The 21,850-nt window shown below is 42.4% G+C and overlaps 1 protein-coding gene across 6 annotated transcripts in view; it reads right to left on the minus strand.

The window, feature by feature from the left end:
- The window catches only part of ADD1 (adducin 1 (alpha)), a 107,445-nt gene that overhangs the window by 65,073 nt on the left and 20,522 nt on the right, over positions 1 to 21,850 (minus strand). For 4 of the 6 annotated variants that reach the window (XM_011936738.1, XM_011936741.1, XM_011936735.1 and 1 more), the window contains exon 1: positions 1,495 to 1,722. In XM_011936738.1, the coding sequence (XP_011792128.1) occupies positions 1,495 to 1,689 (195 nt within the window). In that variant the 5' untranslated portion in view covers positions 1,690 to 1,722. Of the gene's footprint in view, positions 1 to 1,494; positions 1,723 to 9,667; positions 9,825 to 21,850 lie in introns of those variants that run through there. The other 2 variants (XM_011936740.1, XM_011936736.1) reach the window with 2 other exon arrangements.

The following is a 21,850-nucleotide window of genomic DNA, read 5'->3' on the forward strand; positions in this document are numbered from 1 at the left end:
CAGGAGATCAAGACCATCCTGGCTAACACAGTGAAACAGTGAAACCCCGTCTCTACTAAAAAATACAAAAAATTAGCCGGGCGTGGTGGCAGCTACCTGTAGTCCCAGCTACTCGGAAGGCTGAGGCAGGAGAATGGCATGAACCCAGGAGGCCGAGCTTGCAGTGAGCCCAGATCGCACCACTGCACTCCAGCCTGGGTGACAGAGCGAGACTCCGTCTCAAAAAAAAAAAAGAAAAAAATCAATGATTTTCTGCCAAATGACACTCCCCTGATACGAAGGGGCATAGCGAGAACAAATCAGAAGACGGGACAAAAAAGGATGAAGCATACACAAAGGCAGCAGCATCAACATGAGAAAACTATGCAGATACAACTACTTGACTGAAAGGTGCAATCTGGAAAACACTCAGTTGGGCATGACTACGACTCAAAATGCTGACTCTAACTAAAGGTATCAATCAACAAGCAGGTACTGTTAAGGCCTACTATATACCCAGGACTGAGCTAGGGTTTTTTTGGTTTCTTTTGAGACAGTCTCACTCTGTTGCCCAGGATGGAGTGCACTGGCACAATCTCTGCTCACTGCAAACTCCACCTCCCGGGTTCAAGCGATTCTCTTGCCTTAGCCGCCTGAGTAGCTGGGATTATAGGCATGCGCCACCACGCCAGGCTAATTTTTGTATTTTTATTTATTTATTTATCTATTTATTTATTTATTTATTTATTTGAGACAGAGTCTCACTCAGTTTTTATTTATTTATTTGAGACGGAGTCTCACTCAGTTGCCCAGGCTGGAGTGCAGTGGCACAATCTTGGCTCACTGCAAGCTCTGTCTCCCGGGTTCATGCCATTCTCCTGCCTCAGCCTCCGGAGTCACTGGGACTACAGGCATCCACCACCACACCTGGCTAATTTTTTTTTTGCATTTTTAGTAGACACAGGGTTTCACCGTATTAGCCAGGATGGTCTCAATCCCCTGACCTCGTGATCCGCCTGTCTTGGCCTCCCAAAGTGCTGGGATTACAAGCATGAGCCACCACGCCTGGCCAATTTTCGTATTTTTAATGGAGACAGGGTTTCACCATGATGGCCAGCCTGGTCTCGAACTCCTGACCTCAAGTGATCCACCCACCTCAGCCTCCCAAAGTGCTGGGATTACAAGCGTGAGCCAACGCACCCAGCCTAAGCTAGGTATTTTTTAAATTGTAATTTAAAAATTGCCCCAATATATAGAGACCCTCTGGAAAAGTCGCAAGAGTAAAAAGGAGAAATTAACATTTCCTATCCTTTACGACACTGAAGATCTTTCATTTATGTTGTCTGATAACATAAACTAAACTGAATTCTTTCAACAACCATATACATATACTCAAGGCACTGACTTCCTGTGATAGGATCAATGAACTATGCCACTTATACAAGAGGGCATAAGACCTGAAGTATGAGAAAAGGAAAGATGACATTTGGTCAGAGAAAAGACTTCTCTTCTTACAGGGCTTTGCAGAATCATGGACACCCTTTTCTTTTGCTCCATCATGTTGAAGTCTTGGCGAAGGTCTGGTGCCATGTTCCTCTCCCTCAAGTACTCTGGGTTGTTCTCATCCACCCGGTCGAAGTACCTCTCCTTGTGAGGAGCTGTGGTCAGGGGTGGTGAGGTCACCACCGCGGCACGAGAATCACCATTCATTGTACAATCTTTCTAGGTTCCTACAGAATCAAAATAAAAGAAATTATTGTTTTCAAATCAATGTCTAACAGTGTTTCATGATGAGCACATGAGCCTGGTAAACACAATCTTCAACAGGAGGATGCAATGACCAACTGACAGTGGAAACCATGACCTATGAGGCTTCTTTGTGGCCTCAGAGGCACATGGCTGATCAACCACCTCCCACCCTCCCACTAACCAATGGTATGTTTTGTCCTAGCCGTTGTTCCAAAGAAGAGAACAAGAGAACAATCTAACAAAGCAATTAAGTCCTCTGAAAAATCCAAAAAGAACTAAACAGTAAACTTTTGACCACGTGATTCTTTACAGACATGATTTGTCCCATACAGACAAGATCTGCACAGTTTATTCCAAAAGAACTTGATTTCTGATTTTTTTTCCCCATAAGGTACCAGCAGTGCTTTTGCAAAGGATCCCCCAAACAGATCAACAGAAGAGAAGCCGCTCACACACAACTCACATAATGGTAAATGTTCCTCCCTAACAGCTCCTTTCATTGCAGGTACTGGCAATGTCAAGATGCTCAGTTTGTTAATAACACAAACATGCCAAGATGGCTCAAATTTAAAATTATGTGAATATGGCTACTGACATTACATTCTTTTCTTGGGGGCAGGGGAACAGGGTCTTGTTCTGCCACCAAGGCTGGAGGGCAGTGGCCCAGTCACAGCTCATTGCAACCTCAACCTCCCAGGCTCAAGTGATCCTTCCACCTCAGCCTCCCAAGCAGCTGGGACTACCAGCGTGCACCGCCATGCCTGGCTAATTAAAAAAAAAAAGTTTTGTAGAGATGGGGGTATCCCTGAGTTGCACAGACTGGTCTCAAACTCCTGGCCTCAAGCAATCCTCTCACCTTGGCCTTCCAAAGTGCTGGGATTACAGGCATGAGCCACCACGCCCTGTTAGCTTTCATATGTGCATATGACCCACCTGGGAATTAAATTAGTACACAAATTAAGATTCATTAGGTCTGGAGTGGGGCCTGAAATTCTGCATGGCTCACCAATTCCCAAGTGATACCAATGCTGCTGAACTTGAACCACACTTTGGACAGCAAGCCTATAGAGTAGAGCTTGTTAGGCAAAAAAGATGTTTTTATTGTGGAACCAACAGCCAAAGAATCAGCTGAAGAAATTAGCTTTTTTTGTTTAAAAAAAGATCAATTTGATATTTCTGTTCTAAATGTGAAAGATAAAAATATGCTTAAAGTGGCAGTATTTCTTTTTTTCTTTTTTTTAATTTATTATTTTTTTGAGACAGTCTCACTCTATCGCTCAGGCTGGAGTGCAATGGCATGATCTCAGCTCACTGCAACCTCTGCCTCCCAGGTTCAAGTGATTCTCTCCTGCCTCAGCCACCCGAGTAGCTATGATTACAGGCGCGTGCCGCCACACCTGGGTAAATTTTTGTATTTTTAGTAGAGACGGAGTTTCACCATGTTGGCCAGGCTGGTCTCGAACTCCTCACCTCAGGTGATCCGCCCGCCTAGGCCTTCCAAAGTGCTGGGATTTCAGGCATGAGCCACTGCGCCCAACCACTACTTCAAGAACTTAAAGGCAAAACATGAAAACAACTGGGAACTAAACATCAAAATAAAATAAATGAACTAACGACCTCAGTGGGATCTTTTTTCTCTTTGTTTTTGAGACAGAGCCTCATTCTGCCACCCAGGCTGGAATACAGTGGTGCAATCATAGCTCACTACAGCCTGGAACTTCTGAGCTCGAGCAATCCTACTGCCTCAGGCTCCTGAATAGCTGAGACTACATGCCCACGTCGCCACAACTGGCTACTTTTTTTTAGTTCTTTGGTAGATGCGATCTCACTATGTTGTCCGGGCTGGTCTCAAACTCCGGGCTCAAGTGACCCTCCTGCCTTGGACTTCCACAGCCTGAGTGGAATCTCTGAAACTTACTCTTCTCTATCTATAGCCTTTAAATTGTTTAATTTAATCTGGCTACTCAATCCATTTATTGTAAAGCTTCTGAAAGAATGACCAAAGAACAAAACAATAAGTTATCTGGCAATATTTCATCAGATGTAGTTCAAGCTGAACATTCTGAGCCAATAATAAAAATGTTCTGCTTCAGTGTTTCAAAAAACAAGACCAAAGAAAATCACTGAGTCCCGATTGTAAGCCATCTTCATCGGTAAATAAGGATATGGGGTATATTTTAGAGGTAACTATAGCCATTTCCTGGTTCCCAGAAGATACTGAAAGACAGGAATCTTTGTAAAAACAACATATTTGAGATAAAGCAGGTATTACTTTCCCCTAGTTACAAATTGCTGTGTGAATGGGATAAGATAAAGACTGCACGCCAGGTATATACATGCTCCATTCCAATAAGGAAGTCTATAAACTTAAATCAAAATCAAAGTATACACATTCTGAGCCCATTATCAAGATTAAGCACAATTCCACTTTGAAGTACAAACCTGTCCTTCATTTTTATAAATTACGGCTTCAGGTTTCATCAACTTCATTTTCAAGTAAAATCTCTACAAAGAAATTATTATTTGCTGGGCACAGTGGCATATGTCTGTAATCCTGGCACTCTGGGAGGCTGAGGCAAGTGGATGCCTGAGCTCAGGAGATTGAGACCAGCCTGGGCAACATGGTGAAACCCCGTTTCCACTAAAAATACAAAAATTAGCTGGGCATGGGGGTGCGCGCCTGTAATCTCAGCTCCTCAGGAGGCTGAGGTACAAGAATTACTTGAACCCGGAAGGCAAAGGTTGCAATGAGCTGAGTCGTACTGCTGCATTCCAGCCCAAACAGAGTAAGACTCCGTCTTAAGAAAAAAAAAAAAAAAATTAATCAAAAAGTTAAAAAGAGAGAGAGAGAGAAAGGGAAAAACATGCAAAAAACAAACTTCTGGAACATTTTTCGTAGTATCTTAAAATAAATTTAAAATAAAATAAAATAATTTTAAAAGTAGGAACAGGTCAGGTGTGGGGGCTCATGCCTTGTAGTCTCAGCACTTTGAGAAGCTGAGGCAGGACGATCACTTGAGCCCGGGAGTTCAAAGCTGCCTAGCTTACATAGTAAGGACTGCATCTCAACAAAAAAATCAAAAAAATTAGCCAGGAGTGATGGCACACGCCTGTAGTCCCAGCTACTCAGAAGGCTGAGGAGAGAGGATCACTTGAGCTGGGAGGTCAAGGTTGCAGACAGCCATGAAGGCACCACTAAACTCCAGTCTGGGTGACACAGCAAGACACTGTCTCAAATAAATAAATGTAACATAAACATTAAAATCTGCTCAATATAATATCATGTAACTATAGGGACTCTTTAGCATAATACAGATAAAAGAGTATAAAACATATTAAGGGGGGCCGGGTGCGGTGGCTCAAGCCTGTAATCCCAGCACTTTGGGAGGCTGAGACGGGCAGATCACGAGGTCAGGAGTTCGAGACCATCCTGGCTAACACGGTGAAACCCCGTCTCTACTAAAAAATACAAAAATCTAGCCGGGCGAGGTGGCTGGCACCTGTAGTCCCAGCTACTCGGGAGGCTGAGGCAGGAGAATGGCGTAAACCCGGGAGGCGGAGCTTGCAGTGAGCTGAGATCCGACCACTGCACTCCAGCCGGGCGACAGAGCGAGACTCCGTCAAAAAAAAAAAAAAAAACATATTAAGGGGAAAACTATATTTCTTATTCTATTATGTAATGCTATAATTATACACTGGCAAGATGATATAATGGCAAATAAGTTGGAATAAATTTGAGTAAGTTGATTAAAGTACGGATGAATGTTTCTTTATCTCAGTATTCTATAATGTTGCTTTAATTTTACTTATGTAATACATTTTAAGGTTTCACCATCAACAATATATTGACAGCTAAATTAACGAAATCTTTGGGAACAATATTTTCAAATAAACACAGACAACAGAAAACAAAAGTCTGGATGAACCATGACAAATAAGCATGACCTGCCCAAGTGACATCTGCTTCCTCCACATCTCCCATCCCCCCAGATGTCACTCAAATCCAAGTCGTCATCACTCACCTCCCTGGACACTCAACAGCCTCCTAATTGGTTTCTCTACTTCCAGCCTCTTAACAACCCCCCACAGCAATCCAGTCTCTAAAATTTGGCCCTAGAGAGTTTTAACGTAAGTCAGATCACGTCACTCACTCCTCTGCTTAAAATCTGAGAACTAATATGTGGACCTCAGTAGGATCCTGGTTGAAACAAACTGTAAAATAAAAATCTAAAAGTGACATTTGAGACAACCAGAAATTTGAACACTAGCTAGATTTTGATGGCATTAAGAAATTAGTTTTACATTTTAGGTGTAGTATTATTATGATTATATTAGATACAGAAATGTTTCTGGATAAAATGACATCTGAAATGCACCTAAAACGTATGTGGGGGGAAGGGGAAATGAAGTTACACAAGACTAGCCATGAGCTGATCACTGATGCTGGATGAAGGTTGGTGCAGGACTCATCACACTGTGCTGTCTACTTCGTTTGTGTTTGAAATGCTCTATGATTCTTCTTGCTCTCAGAAGAAAGCACCTCCAGACCTTACATGAGCTGGTCTCTGCCTGCCTTCAGATGAATATATTTCAGCATGCTTTTTCAGACTGATACTACTGAGATCAGGATGAACAGCTATCTAAGATTAACATCCCTTTTTAAAAAATTTATTTCCATTTTTATTTAATATTTCCAAATATAAAAAGTCAAGACACTTACACCAACTATCTTAAATGACATAAAAGTAATTCAATGTGTTTAACAATCATTTTTCCCCTTCAGTTCTGCTGCTTTTGGTATGATCGACAGGTAAATTGGATGGCATGTGCCTGGTTAGAAAACGTCATCTGTTGGCCAGGCATGGTGGCTCACACCTGTAATCCCAGCACTTTCGGAGGCCAAGGAGGGGGATCATGAGGTCAGGAGATCGAGACCATCCTGGCTAACATGGTGAAACCCCATCTCTACTAAAAATACAAAAAAATAGCTGGGCCTGGTGGTGGGCACAGGTAGTCCCAGCTACTTGGGAGGCTGAGGCGAGAGAATGGCGTGAACCCAGGAGGCGGAGATTGCAGTGAGCCAAGATCGCACCACTGCACTCCAGCCTGGGCGACAGAGTTAGACTCCCGCAGAAAGAAAATAAAGAAAAGAGAGAAAGAGAAAGAGAAGAGAGGAAAGAAAGAAGGAAAATGTCATCTGTTCACAAAAACCGGAATGCAGCACAGTTCCTATTTTGTCTGCAGTCACTTCACAAACTACTTATTTTGATTTTTGTTTAGGAGGCACATGGAACTGAAAATTTTAACTGCCCAATTTTATTCAACTACCCCACAAAAAAACACAAATGACAATCCTAACACTCTTCAATCTTTGGAGGGTTGAGATAGTAGACATTATTTGTTATCTTTAGTAGATTCAACTATTTAGCCTGAAAATGTTAACTTTCTCTCTTAACAGAGATAAATCTCCTTAGGGCCTTTCCTCTAATTTTGCTAGACTGGGTTCCAGGTGCCTGGTGAAGAACCCCTCATGTGATATTTGAAGTGTGAAAACTGTAAAGTACCCTGTTGCATTACACAAATTCTTGCTAGCTGGACAGACAAGGACAGTTGGTTTGCTAAATGGCACTGAAGAAAATCCTGACGGAACAGCACTATTTAGTCCAAATAACATCCCTTTTCTAAAATCCCAGAAAACACCACTCTGCCTAGTACATTATTTACTGACCCGGAAATAACAAAGTACGGTACGCTGGAGTATTTTTCTTAGCAGACGTACTGCAGCCCCAGGATGATCCATCTTTATTAATGTGTAACTAAACCTCAGGTCAGAAACCAGACAAATGTTTGCTTCTCTAAAATATATAATGAAGGAATTCTGAAACTTTTGGACAGATTCAATTATTTATTGGCATCTCCCTTCTGGCACAGACATCTTTGCTAATGGTAACTATTCCCAGCATTCACATGATTTACTTTTGAGTCCCTAAAGCTGGAACATGAAAACCTAAGGCTGAAACAAGGAAGAAGACAGCCAAGTGAAAAAGGCCTGCTAGAGGACCCAAAGGATCTTGTCCATTAGAATGCTCTTTGATTGTCAGCTAATAATGAATTACTGCTCCGTGGGAAAAAAGTCAGGAGATAATGAAAGTGGTATCCCCTGCTAGTGCCTTGGCCACCTGGCACCCAACTCCAGAGAGCCTTTGGAATTGTCAATAGGAGACCAAGAAGAGGGGTGATCTCTACAGTACCTTCCCTTATTTCTACTAACTCCTGACACACAATATATTTGCACTGGAGACACTTTCCACATTACATGCAAGGCACCAGAGATTAAAAAATACAAAGAGTAGGAGATGACAGACAAAATTCTCTTAGTGCATGACAGAACTCTACTTACAGTATATCAGCAGGGGAAAAGTGTCCATGTGTGGGAGGTAGAAAGAAGTGAGAGAGGATGTTATGAGTTGAATTGTGTCCACTCCAAAATTCACATGTTGAAGCCCTAACCCCCAGAGTTCCACAGAATATGCCCTTATTTGGAAATAGGGTCGCTACAGATATAATTCATTAAGATGGGGTCCACAAGGCAGACCTAATCCAAAATGACTTATGTCCTTATAAAATGAAAAATGTGGACAAAGAGACACACACAGGGAGAACTAAGTGTAGATGAAGGCAGAGGTTGAGGCAGTGCTTCCTCAAGCCAAGGAATGCCAAGGATTGCCAACTACCAAGCTAGAGAGAGGATGGGGCCCATTCTCCCTCAGCCTCGGGAGGAACCAGCCCTGCCCACACCCTGATCTTAGACTTCCAGCCTCCAGCACTGTGAGATGACACATTACTGTTGTTTAAGCCCCTGGTCTGTGGCACTTTGTTACAGCAGCCCTGGGAAACTCATACAGAGGGGCTGCCAGGAAAGCTTCACAGAGATGATTTCAGAGGTAAAACATGTGTCTGCCAGGTGGCTTGGGGAAGGCAGCAGTCACCTGGTGAATAAACACCTGTTGAGCTTTAGGGAGTAGCACAGAAGAGACAGCAGAGTGAGTGCAGTCAACCTTCCTCTGATTTTACACACAGTGCCTGGCACCCAGCAGGTGTTCCACACATTTTTAATGACCTAATTTAACTATTCTCTCTATTCTAAATCTTTCAGCCCCCACTCATTCTCAATATCCAACTCAAATGCTTCCTGCTCTATGAAGGTTCCCCACGCCCGAAGCCTGGCACCTGGCCTCCTGTGTGTCAACATACACCATTTCCACCTCTCCCATGGCCACTTTCAAACAGGACCAAATCATATGCGGATAAATTATCTGGGTACATGCTTGCTCCATCACTGGTCTGTGGGCCTGTGAAATACAGGAACAATACATTTCTAACTCATGTTTGTACAAAGGCCCTGGGGGAGTGTTTTATACATAGCAGGGGCTCAACTGAGACTCTGTTTATTCCTGAAGTAAGGTATTTGCTACAAGGAACATCTAACCTCCCTGGGACAAAGGGCTCCAAGAGGTCTGCATCCAAAATGAAACTGCATCATCAGGAAACAGGCAGTGAAACAGAAGGTGGAGACTTCGCTGGAAAGAGCAGCGAGATTGTAAGCAGACTTGGGGGCTCCAACACTGATGACTAAATCCAGTTAGAGGGCTGGAACAGTGTAGCAGTCAGCACACACCCTGGCCAGCACCCTGAGCAGAAGAGACATGGACACCCTGGCCAGAAATTCATTACAAACACTTGGAAACCTGCAATAATGGAAGGCTGCAGCACCAGCCAACGCAAAGGAAATCCCCGTTATCTACTGGCAGGAGAGAACCCAACATCTGGCACTATCTCCCAAATCAAACAGCACAAATGTAGTAAGTTCTAACCCCGCACTGCTTACAGTACTAGACTAATGACGCGGTTCTCCACTACCCTAAAAGAGAACACCTACCTTATGTTGAAGATTTTTCTTCACAGCTTTAGGCTGACTGAATGTGCCCTGTTTGGGACCTCAAAGCTCAGTAAAAGCCTTTAATTACTCTGATCGGATCATTTCTATTCCTGTGTCTCCGGATGTCCTCTTGCAGAAGAAGCTGCTCAAAAGGTACCTTTCAAATAATCACAGCTGAAGTTATCACTGTTTACTATGTGTGTATTAACTCATTTTTTCTGCAGATAAGGCATGACACAGTTAAGCAGCCAGTCAACAATGGGGTTGCTGGAGTCTGAACTCGGGCTGCCTGGCTCCAGAGCTCCTCCTCCTCCCTCCACTTCACATTCTGACAATCAGGATGTCTCCAATTAGAAACAAAAGCAAAACGTAAAACTGAACCACAGCAAAGTGTCCCAGCCTACTCAAGTTGGTCCTCTTGCTTCCTCGCTCTTTAATGATGAATGGTTAGTTAACGGCTTCCCAGCCTAAATTGTCTACATTTTATTAAGGCTTTTATACAATTATATAGCTTGTGTTTTTCTTTTAACTACAGCATTAATTCATCCTATGGTATATTATGAGAGATATTTCAGTTACTTGCTTAAGGTTGAGAAGGCAGTAAGAGGAGAAGCAAGAATTTGAAATTAAGACTGTGGTTTGGAGACTACACTCTTAATTGCTTCTCATTAAACTGTGTTCTTGTTGCTGACAACAGGACTCTCCAGTCCAAGGGTCAGTACTGAGCCAAAAATCAGAGGCTGGTTTCACTCACTCCTGTAAAACTTCAACACGTACGGAGTTACCTCTCCTGTAAAGTAAAAACAGCTCCCCTCCCAAACTCCAGACCTAATTTTTCCCAAACCCAGTTGAGGAAAATGCAGCTAGAAAATGCGAGGGATCCAGAAAAGTGACCATGAATTGTATAAGGACACTATAAGGACCACTGCAGAGAACAAGGTTCTCACACACACTAATTAATCCCAACCACCCTAACAAGATGCCTCCATGTGCAGATCAAAGACTGACTCAGTGTTTTTGTGGGTTTTCTTTCTTTTTCAGACTGGGTCTTGCTCTGTCACCCAGGCTGGAGTGCAGTGGTGTGATCTGGGCTCACTACAACCTCCGTCTCCTGGGCTCAAGTGATCCTCCCATCTCAGCCTCCTGAGTAGCTTGGGACTACAGGGGCATGCCACCATGCTCAGAAAATTATTGTATTTTTTGTAGAGATGGGGTTTCGCCAAGTTTCCCAGGCTGGTCTTGAACTCCTGGGCTCAAGCAATCCACCCACCTTGGTTTCCCAAAGTATTGGGATTACAGGTGTGCCTGGCTCACAGTTTTAAGTTCCAGAGGTCTCACAATAAATAAATAGCTGGCTTTTTCAAAACCTAAATCCAAGACTACTTACTCTCAATGCCAAGCTCATCTACTGTACTGCAGCACAGAAAATCAAAATGTAAATACGGGAAGAGCTAGCAGGCACACTGGGGTTCTTCTGTCTAGTTCAGCACCATCTCCCCACCATTTAGCACAGAACAGGCCTCAATAAATATTTGGTAAATGAATGAATGATAAAAAAACACAAAATCATTCTGTATTACTAATTTTCACAAAATTTGTTTTCATTCCCCCCAAAAATACTATTTAAAATAACCTCCAGGCCAGGCACAGAGGCTCACGCCTGTCATCTCAGCACTCTGGGAGGCCAAGGCGGACAGATCACCTGAGGTCAGGACTTCGAGACCAGCCTGGCCAACATGGTGAAACCCCATCTCTACTAAAAATACAAAAAAAAAAAAAAAAATTAACTGGGTGCAATGGTGCGTGCCTATAGTCCCAGCTATTCCGGAGGCTGAGGCAGGAGAACTGCTTGAACCTGAGAGGCAAAGGTTTGCAGTAAGCCAAGATCGTGCTACTGCACTCTAGCCTGGGGGACAGAGGGAGACTGTCTCAAAAAAAATGAAATGAAATAAATAAAATAAAATAAAACATCCAGAATTTTCAGATGGCCCATGAACAAATATCAATCAGTATACTCTTAAACAAGTTTTTTCAAGAAGAAATTCCACAAAGCAGACTGCAGTTAAGATTTCAGGAGAGGAATCTAGGAGAAATAATTTTATATATCTGCTATCTCGCACTTAAGCAAATAACAGAACCCAAGAGAGACCCTGCTGTAGTTACCATACTAATTCACATATTCTGAGCCACATGTCCTGAACAATCACATGTGGGAAAAAGCAGAACTCGACTTATCTTCTGGCAATGTCAGCTGCTTTCTCTATTTTTGCTCCCTCATTATACTGTTACTGTCCTTCAATTAATATAATATTTTAATTTTTTAACTATACTTTTGTTGAAGTGATTAAATCTTTCAAAATCTTTTTATTGAAACAAAATTTTTTTCTGAATTTTACTCTGTGAGAGTGGTTTGCTAAATAATGGTTTGAGTTGGATTTTACTTTTCTAGAGGGAAGGAAAAGGTGGGGAAGTTTGGCAGGATTGCAGATAAGGGAGATTAAAATACTGACCACAAAAAAAACAGGCAGTTTTGACAGAATTTAATAATCAACAACTAAAAGTTCCTAGTTGTGAAGTAGCTGGTTTATCTGGAAGACAAATGACAAAAGAAAGCTTTGAAAATTAGAGTAAGGGCTCATAAACTGAGACCACAATGGGTAAGTGTACTGAGAAAAATATTCTGTACACGCAAAGGCTGAAACATGAGATACTTCATTAACTCTGAAACTTCTGAAGATGGTGCCAGGTTTTCCTTTTAGAGCTAGGCAGGAAGCATTTAAAATCACAAAAATAAGCCTAAGAAGACTTGCCAAAGGTATGTTCATTGAAAATTAATTATGTCAGCTTATGGAGACTTGAAAGTCTTTATGCTATCAAGTAATTATGAGTACACAAAATTTTAGACGGTCTAGTCTTCACAAAAACAAGGAAATACTGTCAGGCAGAAAAAAAAAAAAAAACAAGAGAAAATAGTGTGTGTATGGTACCTTTTGTGGGGGGGAAGGAAGAGAATAAGAAAAATATTCACATTTGCTTGTATTTGCATAAAGAAATGCAGGAAGAATATACAAGAAACTTACAATGGTAATTTACTTGTAAGGAAGAAGAGGGAGCTGGGTGGATGGGGCCAGAGATGACCAGGAGATCCTTTATTATTCATAGATACACACACACACACATTTTTAAAGATTAATTTATAAAAGGTAAATTTACAAAATAATAAAATTTGAAAAATGAAACAAGTGAGGCACAATGGGGCCCGGGAGTTAAAGTCCAGCCAGGCAACAAAGCAAGATCCCATCTCTTAAAAAACCAAAAACTCAAACCATTAAGAACGTAAATAAAATAATAAGCATCACTGAGAGCAATAGGCCCCCCATTCCCTGCAGGCATCAGCTCCCACCCCACCTCCTGGAGAGGAGACTCCACAGGGAGCCAGGGACCCTGACCAGAAAGGGGAAGGAAGGAAGTGTAAACACCTAAGAGTGCTCATGAGTGTAGGGTCACCTGGCAGACGGGCACACAGAGCAGGACTCCAAAAATCTCCTGAGCCTGGCATCTCAGATACATTCGAATAAATAAAATAATAAGCATCACTGTGGGTATAAAATGAACAGAGGACACTGTTGGAACACTGTATTTTCAGCAGCATAATGATACCAAACATTTGTTTAAAGTTTTATATTTTACAATATAAATTTTTTTTTTTTTTTTTGAGACGGAGTCTCGCTCTGTGGCCCAGGGTGGAGCAATGGCACACACGATCTTGGCTTACGGCAAGCTCCGCCTCCCAGGTTCAAGCAATTCACCTGTCTCAGCCTCCCAAATAGCTGGGACTACAGGCACACGCCACCACGCCCAGCTAGTTTTTTGTATTTTAGTAGAGATGGAGTTTCACCATGTTGCCCAGGCTGTTCTCGAACTCCTGAACTCAGGCAATCTGCCCGCCTCGGCCTCCCAAAGAGATAGGATTATAGGCATGAGCCACCACGCCCGGCCATAAATTCTGTTATTTAAGTGTTTTAGCAGGATAGCCTTATCCTGATCTCACAGGTCATAAAATGTAGGTCCTCAGAGACTGTATCTTACCTTAAGGTAGAGATAGTAAATTAACCAAACTCTCTAGTTGACAATGTATGGCAGTTAAATGTGCCCCACATGGTCTCCAAAATGATTCTGTTCATATCAGAACAGAATCTTTTCTTTCTTGCTTATCTTTTCTCTGGAACTCAGTATTTCAATCTATAAACAGGCTGAAGTAGCCAGGCACAGTAACTCATGCCTGTACTCACAGCTACTTGGGAGGCTGAGGCAAGAGGATCACTTCAGCCCAGGAGTTTGAGATCAGCCTGGGCAACACGGTGAGACCCTATGTCTTAGAAAAAAAACAAACAAACAAACAAAAAAAAAACAAGGTGTAGTAATGGCAACCATGAGTGATATTGTAAAAGCAAAAATGCTGTCTGGAAAGCATTTAGTGTGTTTGGCAGACAGCAGACACTCACTGTAGGGTGGCTAAGATTACTGAACAAACCTAAAAACCAAGTATCCTGGCTTCCAAGACTATGAACTTTCCACAGCACCAAACTGCTTCTTGCAATGATTTTTACTGTCAGTGACAACTGAAAATTTCTGATCCCTGTCATAACGCTTGGTTTCCAAAATATATTCAATACTGTTTCTCATATATGTAATTTACTTCTAATTATTACTACCACTTTCCTATATTAACATTCAAATAATTTCTGAAGTCTTTAAAAATTCCAAGTAAAGCCTGGTACAGTGGCTCACAACTGTAATCCCAGCACCTTGGGAGGCAGAGGTGGGCAGATCGCTTCAGCCCAGAGTTTGAGACTAGCCTGAGCAATATGGCAGAACCCTATGTCTACAAACACAAACAAACAAAATACAAAAATTAGATGGGCATGGTGGCATGCACCTGTAGTCCCAGCTACTCGGGAGGCTGAGGTCAGAGGATCACTTGAACCCAGTAGAGGCTGTAGTGGGCCACGATCATGCCACTGCACTCTAGCCTGGGTGATAGAGTGAAGCTCTGTCTCAAAAAAATTAAAATAATAACATGAAAATTCCAAGTGATATTTGGAAGGGAAAATCATGAAAAGTCTTAATAGCCACAAATGGCAAAAAAAGGCCAAACATAAATTTAAACAAAGGAAAATTATGATTCAAATTGCATACATATGTATTAGTTCTTACTTATATGGCACCAAAATGGAGTCATTTCAATAGGCATGACAGTACAGAGGTAGAGGGGAGAGGCCACACTTTAGAAGTCTCTATAGTTGGGTCATGGAGAGAAGTGGCAGATCCCATGCAACTTTTCAAAAGCAATGGAGCAGAGTCAAAGGATGACAATCACTGTCATGGAGTCAGCACTCAGTCACCAAGTATCTACCAAGCACCAACTGTGAGGCTGCTATAGACCAGGCACTGCTCAGCAATCCAGATTCTTGGGGGACATCAATGAACAAAACAAAGATTTCTTACATTCCTGCAGGGAGGCCAGGCAGTAAACATGATACATAAGTAAATCACACAGTCTGTTAGAAGGCGACAAGTGCTATGGGTAGGGAACTGGGAGTCCACCGGGTGGGGAGGTGAGTCACATCATTAAGTAGGAAGAGCAGAGGAAAGCTCCCAGAGAAGGGGACAGCTGAGGAAGGACTCATAGACAAACAGGTGGTGAGAGCACTGGGCCAGGTGGCCATATATCCATATACCCAGAAAGGCATTCCAGGCAGAGAGAAAGCTAGAGCCAAAACCCCAGGTAAGAACTGCCTTTTGTCTGGGAATGGGAGAGGGGAATAAAGCTGTCTGTTTATCATCTCCTTTCTTTAAGCATTGAGATTGTTCAGTCACATTTTGGTAAATAAGCAAAGATAAAAAGAAGCTAAGAGTTGAGCATCCTGTTTAATTTTACATAGAAAACTAGTGGCAGGGGTAGGATTTGAATCCATAGCTCCTAAAACCCTGGTTTGAACCTCTGAGACCCACTCCTCAGTGACGCTGGTTTCAACTCCCTTCTGACCGCATTCACTTTACTAGCTCTCAGCAACATCTGGCACAGCTGCTCCCACTTTCAGGAATCACTGTCCTCTTCTGGTTTTCAGACATCAGTTTCTGGTTTTCTTCCTACCTCTCCAGCTACTGCTGGGAGTCTCCCTTGCTGTTCTACCTCTTTTATCCAACTTCTACCTGCTGGGGTGCCCAGTACCCTGAGCTGCTTCTCTTCCCTAGCTATCCCATTGCCTTAAGCCAGGGGTGTCCAATCTTTTGGCTTCCCTGGGCCACTCTGGAAGAAGAACTGTCTCGGGCCACACATAAAATACACTAACGATAGCTGATGAACTTAAATCTCAGTGTTTTAAGAAAGTTTACAAATTTGTGTTAGGCTGCATTCAAAGCTGTCCTGGGCCACACGTGGGCCACAGGTTGGACAAGTTTGCCTTAAAGGATTACACTGATCCAGGTCCATCCTTGGCTCTAAACACCACCTCCTCCAGTGGTTCTCAGCCCTCGTCATACATTAGAGTGACCTAGATAGCTTTAAAACAAACCATGGCTAGACCCAAACCCAGAACCACGGAATCTGAATCTCTAGGAATGGAGCCTGGGCATCAGCATTTTTAAAGGTGAGTCAAATGTGCACTCAAGAGTTGAGAACCACTGATTTATATACACTAATGGACCCCAAATTTTTATCTCTAGCCCTAAACTCTTCCAAGTCCAAACTTGCATGTCCAAATGCCGACAAAACATCTGTTTGAATATTTAAAGTCCACTCAAACCTAACTTATTCAAAATAAGACTCAATCTCTAGTCTTGTCTCTCTGCTTCTAAACTCGTAAACTCTTAATAATTCATTCTCCATAAAGGTATTACTATATTTAAACGTCACACCCTACTTAATTTGGCAGTGGTAGTTCATGCCTCTAATCCCAGCACTTTGGGAGGCCAAGGACCACTTGGGGCCAAGAGTTCAATGGCTTCCCACAGCCCCTAGAATAAAATCTGCACTCTTGACCCCAACATGCAAGGGCCTTCCCAGTTTGGTCCCCAGCCCCCACGCTCCCTTGCTCACCATCTCCCAGACACACCAGTCTCCCGTCTGTCCTCAAACACCCCCAGTCCCTTCCTGCCTCAGTCTTTGTACTTGCTGTCCTCTCTGCCTAGAACAAATAATTTATTCCAGCTACTCTGAATGCGTTAGTCCTTATCAGTTTGGCTGCCGGTCAAATTTCACCTCTAAATTTTGAAGTCTGCTTCCCTGCCCACCCTATTTAGAATAGTCCCCACTCCCAGCTCTCTCAAATCACCTTGGACTTTTTGTGTTTTCTCACCCTTCAAAGCACTTACCACTATCAGGGCACAGACTCTGGAGTTAGACTGCCTGAGTTCAAACTCCAGCTCAGTCACTTACTGACTCTGTAACCTTGGCAAGATTTCTTAACTTTTCTGGTGGAAGTTTCCACATGTGAATTACGAGTTTAATAACAGGTTAATGCATGTAAAATGCTTAGAGTAAGTGGCTGACAAATAGGAAGTACTTAAGTGTTAACTCTTAGTATTACTGTCAGAAATAAACTATCTCCCCCAGTATAATAAAACTCCCAAGAGGACAAGAAACTTGTCTGTCTCATTCACTACTATATTCACAGAGCTGTCACCATAATAGTCTCTCAATTAATACATATTAAAGAACAAATACATTTCCAGATCTAACATTTTGGACTAACAATGCTAATCTAAGTTTGGTTTCTAAAGGCATATGACTAAGAAAAACCTTTGCTTTGCTTCATTCAATCACAACTGACATCCCACTGAAGAGACCCTTAGGGGACAGCGGCAAACTAAAACACTCCAAATTTCACTCACAAGTTCGCCACTCACAAGGAGATTCTAGACTGCAAATGGACAATCTGCATATCAAACGGGGTTTTGTATCTCTGAATTAAGAAGGTCTTATGTTTCCAAGAATTACGTCAATTCCCAAAGTTGGCCGGGCGCGGTGGCTCAAGCCTGTAATCCCGGCACTTTGGGAGGCCGAGACGGGCCGATCACGAGGTCAGGAGATCGAGACCATTCTGGCTAAGATGGTGAAACCCCGCCTCTACTAGAAAATACAAAAAACTAGCCGGGCGAGGTGGCGGGCGCCTGTAGTCCCAGCTACTCGGGAGGCTGAGGCAGGAGAATGGCGTAAACCCGGGAGGCGGAGCTTGCAGTGAGCTGAGATCCGGCCACTGCACTCCAGCCCCGCGACAGAGCGAGACTCCGTCTCAAAAAAAAAAAAAAATCCCAAAGTTGATAAAGCAAAAGTAACTATCATGTCTGCCTCTTGATGGCTAGATTTGGAGACTAAAGCTCACACAAACAACTCCCAGAGGTAGGACAATAAGAAAAGAAAGAAAAGGAGATTTCTAGACCTGAGGGAAGTTGTAACTAAGTGAGCCTGGTACTACAGAGAAACCCCATAAAGACTGCAGGAAGACTCAGCTAAGTCAGGAAGCACAGGTTGACTGGACACAGTATAGAAAACTCTACGTAAGATTTTACAAGGAAGGAAAAAACTAACACTCTATAATCTAATTAAACACGTAAGGAGGCATTAACAGTACTAACCTGAGAATGTTTCTCCTGAAAAAAAAAAAACAAAGGAACAATACCAGGGGAATCATTTAATAATTATAAAACAGTAAGATGGAAAAGTATGCCATCATAAAGTGATCTTATGAATAACGCAGCTGCTAAATGAAATGGTGGTAAACAATGTGTCTAAAGTGGTAACTGGGTGAAGGGTAAGCCTGACACTGGAAAGAAAAACTTTTACAGTAAAGAAAACCTCCAAAATGGGCGAGGATTAAATAAAAAGTTTCACTTCGTTTTTGGCTTACATACTCTGAAAAGGAAGCAGAGGCTATCACTAAAATTTCTCTGTTTTGGTAGATGGTAAATGTCTGCTTTGTTTTGGCTTTTTTCAGACAGGGTCTCAATGTCACCAAGGCTGGAATGTAGAAATGTCTACTTTATTTGACGTTTCTCTCAGTAGGTGAGCATGAATTTTTTTATATGCTTATTTACATTTAAAATTTCCCATAGTCTATTATTTCCTTTGTCCACATATCTGTTGAGATCTTCATGTATTTATTTCTACACACACATCTGAAAAAAAAATGGTACAGGTATTGACCCTTTTATCATATTTGTCATTCTCAGACTATTATCTTCTATAATTTTATTTTTCAATAAGAAAATATTTTAACATTTTGCATATTTAGGTCAACAAACCTTTTCCTTTGTGATTTCTTCTGCTTTTAAAAAGAAGTTATTATTCCTTCCCAAGCACACATCTAATAAAATGTACCAAGAAAATGTTAAGGCGTTATCTCTGATAAACATTTTATTTTGCTTTGTCTCCACAGTGCCTCTATAATTTTAAACATTTCTTTTTAATACACCTGGGATTGATGTTGATGAATGATATGTTTTCTAGCTATCACATCATCAACAATCCCTTCTCCCCACAGACAAAGAGGCGCAAGGTCCAAAGAGGCAGGTTTTGACTTTGTACCAGCAACGCCCTACTATCACTTCATAGGCTTATTGTCTTCTGTACGTCAGTTTCCACATTTGTAATAAAATACACTCGGTCATATGTTCCCAGGTTGTTGGGGCAATTAGAACTAATAAATGTAAAATGCCTAGCACAATGTCTGGCACACAGCTCTCCCATGATAGTAAATATGTTTATTATTCATTGTTTGTTGAGCCATGGTCTCACTACATGGACAAGGTTGGTCTCAAACTCCTGGCTTCAAGTGATCCTCTGACCTCAGCTTCTCAAACTGCTAGGAATACAGGCATGAGCCACTGCCTGGCCTTGGGTGTGGTTTTGAAAATGACTCTGAGTGAAGCAACGAAAGATAAATCAACCATCTGTCTAACTGAACAAATGCGAGTGAACTTTAATGCACCCTATCCTGTTTATATTTCCACAGTATGTCTAGTATCGCTGGTGCAGAAAAGAACCTGGTTTGGGTCTTTATCAAAATTCCATTAGCCTCGCAATGCTGATCAATAAATGTGCTCAATTCCTATCTATGGTTTATAACTCTAAGGCCAGACAACCCAGGTTCTGATCCCAGTTCACTAAACTATGTAACCTTAGGCACATTTTTTCACCTCTCTCTATTTCAGTTTCTTCATCTGTAAAATGAGAATCATTATCTACTTCCTTGGTTTAAGATTAAATGAGTTAACTTATGTCAAGTGTTTAGTACAAGGTACATAGTAAACACTCAGTAAGTGGTAGCTATCACTATTATTATTAGCAGTAGCAGCAACAGCATTATCTTTAAAGACTGACTGAATCTCTCTAAAAAGGACACCAGAACATCATTCTGTAATAGACAATAATTAACGGTCCGGCTGGGCGCCGTGGCTCAAGCCTGTAATCCCAGCACTTTGGGAGGCCGAGACGGGCGGATCACGAGGTCAGGAGATCGAGACGATCCTGGCTAACATGGTGAAACCCCGTCTCTACTAAAAAATACAAAAAACTAACCGGGTGAGGTGGCGGGCGCCTGTAGTCCCAGCTACTCGGGAGGCTGAGGCAGGAGAATGGCATAAACCTGGGAGGTGGAGCTTGCAGTGAGCTGAGATCTGGCCACTGCACTCCAGCCCAGGCAACAGAGCGAGACTCCGTCTCAAAAAAATAAATAAATAATTAACGGTCTTTCCTGGTATTTGCAGAGGGACACATATCTCTACCACATAGTACAGCTCCCTCTTAGAGGCTGTATCACTGCTGCGTATGGTCATTTTTTTAATCCAACTGCCAGACTGCGAGCTTACTGAAGGCAAGAGCTATTACAATGCTTTACTTCCAATACTCCTAACATAATGCTCTGAACACAGATCTTAAATAAACGCTTATTAAATTATTACATTATAATTTAAAAAAAAGCAATGAGACAGAACCTTAGAAGCATGTATTTTCTGCCCCAGAAGGAACCTTAGAAGTCACCCAGTCATTTCACAGATGCTAAAATCGAGTTCCAGAACAAAGTAATGATTTTACCAAAGTCTTGTATGCTGGCCACACTGGAGTCAGTTCCCCTGTATCATGGAAAACACCAACAACACACCTCACTCGCTCCCTGGGCTGTCAAACCGTGCACTTTGGAACCAACCTCACACTGAATACACCTTTTGTATGTTTTAAACTAGTTCCCAATCACTATTTCCATTTGGAGACCTCAACTAACACAAATACTTGAAAATCCCTACCACTCAGATTTTCTCTGTGAGACAGGCTCTCGCTGTGTCGCCCAGGTTGGAGTGCAGTGGTACAATCTCAGCTCACTGCAACCTCTGCCTCCTGGGCTCAAGCGATCCTCCCACCTCAGCCTCCTGAGTAGCTGGGACCACAAGTGCGCCCCATCATGCCCAGCTAATTTTTGTATTTTATGTAGAGACGGTGTTTCGATTTGCCCACATTGGTCTCAAACTCCGGGGCTCAAGTGATCCTCTAGCTTCAGCCTCTTGAGTAGCTGAGACTTAGACTACAGGAGCACCACCATGCCTGCTAATTTTTAGAATTAAAAAAAAACTTCTAATTGAATTTTTAGGTCAAAAAATGAATAACAGCTTAGACACAAAGAGGAATCTGTGAACTAAAACATAGCTTTGAAAAAATTACCCTGGCCAGGTGCGGTGGCTTACGCCTGTAATCCCAGCACTTTGGGAGGCTGAGGTAGGCAGATCACGAGGTCAGGAGATCGAGACCATCCTGGTTAACACTGTGAAACCCCGTCTCCACTAAAAATACAAAAAAATTAGCCAGGCGTGGTGGCAGGCACCTGTAGGCCCAGCTGCTCGGGAGGCTGAGGCAGGAAAATGGCATGAACCCGGGAGGCAGAGCTTGCAGTGAGCCAAGATCAAATCAGTGCACTCCAGCCTGGGCGACAGAGCAAGACTCCATCTCAAAGAAAAAAAAAGAAAGAAAAAAAGAAAAAATTACCCAGAAACCAGTACAAGGAGAAAAAGAGATGCAAAATATGAAAGAAGAGATATAAATAACAGAATAAAGGCCGGGCGCGGTGGCTCATGCCTGTAATCCCAGCACTTTGGGAGGCCGAGACAGGTGGATCACGAGGTCAGGAG

This window comes from Colobus angolensis, unplaced genomic scaffold (assembly GCF_000951035.1).
Source record: "Colobus angolensis palliatus isolate OR3802 unplaced genomic scaffold, Cang.pa_1.0 Scaffold157, whole genome shotgun sequence".
Lineage (NCBI taxonomy): Eukaryota > Metazoa > Chordata > Mammalia > Primates > Cercopithecidae > Colobus > Colobus angolensis.